Source organism: Seriola lalandi, unplaced genomic scaffold (genome assembly GCF_002814215.2).
Source record: "Seriola lalandi dorsalis isolate HSWRI2012SDOR001 ecotype SW California unplaced genomic scaffold, Sedor1 jcf7180002035493, whole genome shotgun sequence".
Classification (NCBI taxonomy): domain Eukaryota; kingdom Metazoa; phylum Chordata; class Actinopteri; order Carangiformes; family Carangidae; genus Seriola; species Seriola lalandi.
In genome coordinates this window covers 1-1,335 of record NW_019506069.1, presented here as the reverse complement: position 1 = coordinate 1,335, position 1,335 = coordinate 1, and the positions used below count along the sequence as shown (strand labels likewise).

General features: G+C 46.6%; 1 protein-coding gene across 1 annotated transcript; it reads right to left on the bottom strand.

The window, feature by feature from the left end:
* Positions 1-24: 24 nt before the first annotated feature.
* Positions 25-1,312, bottom strand: LOC111647578 (protein tyrosine phosphatase domain-containing protein 1-like). Its single transcript, XM_023397202.2, has one exon. The coding sequence runs from the start codon at positions 1,278-1,280 to the stop codon at positions 210-212; it is 1,071 nt and encodes a 356-aa protein (XP_023252970.2). The 5' UTR covers positions 1,281-1,312; the 3' UTR covers positions 25-209.
* Between the last annotated feature and the right edge of the window lie 23 nt (positions 1,313-1,335).

Genomic DNA, 1,335 nt, shown 5'->3' with positions numbered 1-1,335 from the left:
TCTGTATGTGTGGGTTAGGGGATGTGTTGCTGTTCTTTACCTGTAATTAAGGAAGGTAATATTGTTGTTTGTCATGTAGGAAAAACTCAAATGACCAACTCAAAATGTCATGTCAGGGTGTGGATTGTACATTTTGGCCTTGGATCGATGCATTACAGGTAACGTAACTAACATTTTAGCATAACATCATTCTTTGTGGTGGATAGATTCTAAGCATTGCATAGTTTCTGATACATTCCTACATGCATGGTGTCCATTTCTACAACTACGCTACTGTATGGGTCAGTTACCTGCCAAGAAAAGACTTTGTTCTTGTGCTCGTCTTCCCCTTCAAGAAAAAGGTCCACTGCCAGGGCCTGTGCCACTAGCAACCTCCTTGCATCCAGGGACAACTCTGACTGCAGGGTGATAAAGGGCACCTCTGACTTCTCTGACTGATCCTCACCTCTACCTTGAGATTTCATTACATTCAGAGCTAACTCTTCCCTCTGCTCTTCCTTCCATCTGGACAACATGCTACCCTTTTTGGTAGCTTCATATTTCCCCATGGACTCACTACGTTGGATGGTTTTTTGCTTCACTTTCTTCAGCAAAATAACTCCATCTTTATAGTTTTCATCATTCTTGACTTTCCACAGCGAACCTGTTGAGCTGTGTGAGATGTCAGATGTGTTGCTAGTCGAACCTTGACGCTTGGATGTAGGGAGAGTGACCTCAGATGGGGAAATAGTCATTTCAACATTACTCTGGGACAGGGATCCGAGAGGTTGCGTGAGGAGATTGAGCTTTGAGCCCAGTCGTCTCAAGTCGGACTCACTGTAGCTCAGACTTTTGCGGTGGTAGAAGATGGGTGGCTCGTTGAAATGTCTGGGTAAGGTGAGCGTACCTGGTAAGCGGGGCTGCTTTGAAAACATTTCAGGGCCCAGTTTCTCAATGACACTGAGAGTCATCTCTATGTCGTGAATATCAGGGGCCTCCAGAATGTCCTCCTCGATCACCTGTCGATTATCTGCAATGTCCAACAGCAGTCTAGACACTAGCTGGACAATCTTTGGCAGGTACCTCAGCTCCTTCCTCTCATAGCCATGCAGTATGTGTCTCTGGCGGTTCAGGTACTGGGAAAGCGTGACTGGGTTGAATCGAGGCTCAGCACAGGAAAACACACTCCTCAAAGGGGCAAGGAACTGGACAAACTCTCTGACACAACGCAGCTGACCTCGGGTTTGGATTGAACCAGGGCGTTTAGCACGTACATATACAATAGCCTGGTTAGCAGTCATCCTGGTAGCAAAGGCCAAGAAAGATGCTAACAGCACACCTGCGGGGAAGAACAGA

Coding starts and splice junctions, on each gene's coding strand:
- LOC111647578 (XM_023397202.2), bottom strand. CDS start 1,280: ATGACTGCTAACCAGGCTATTGTATATGTACGTGCTAAACGCCCTGGT.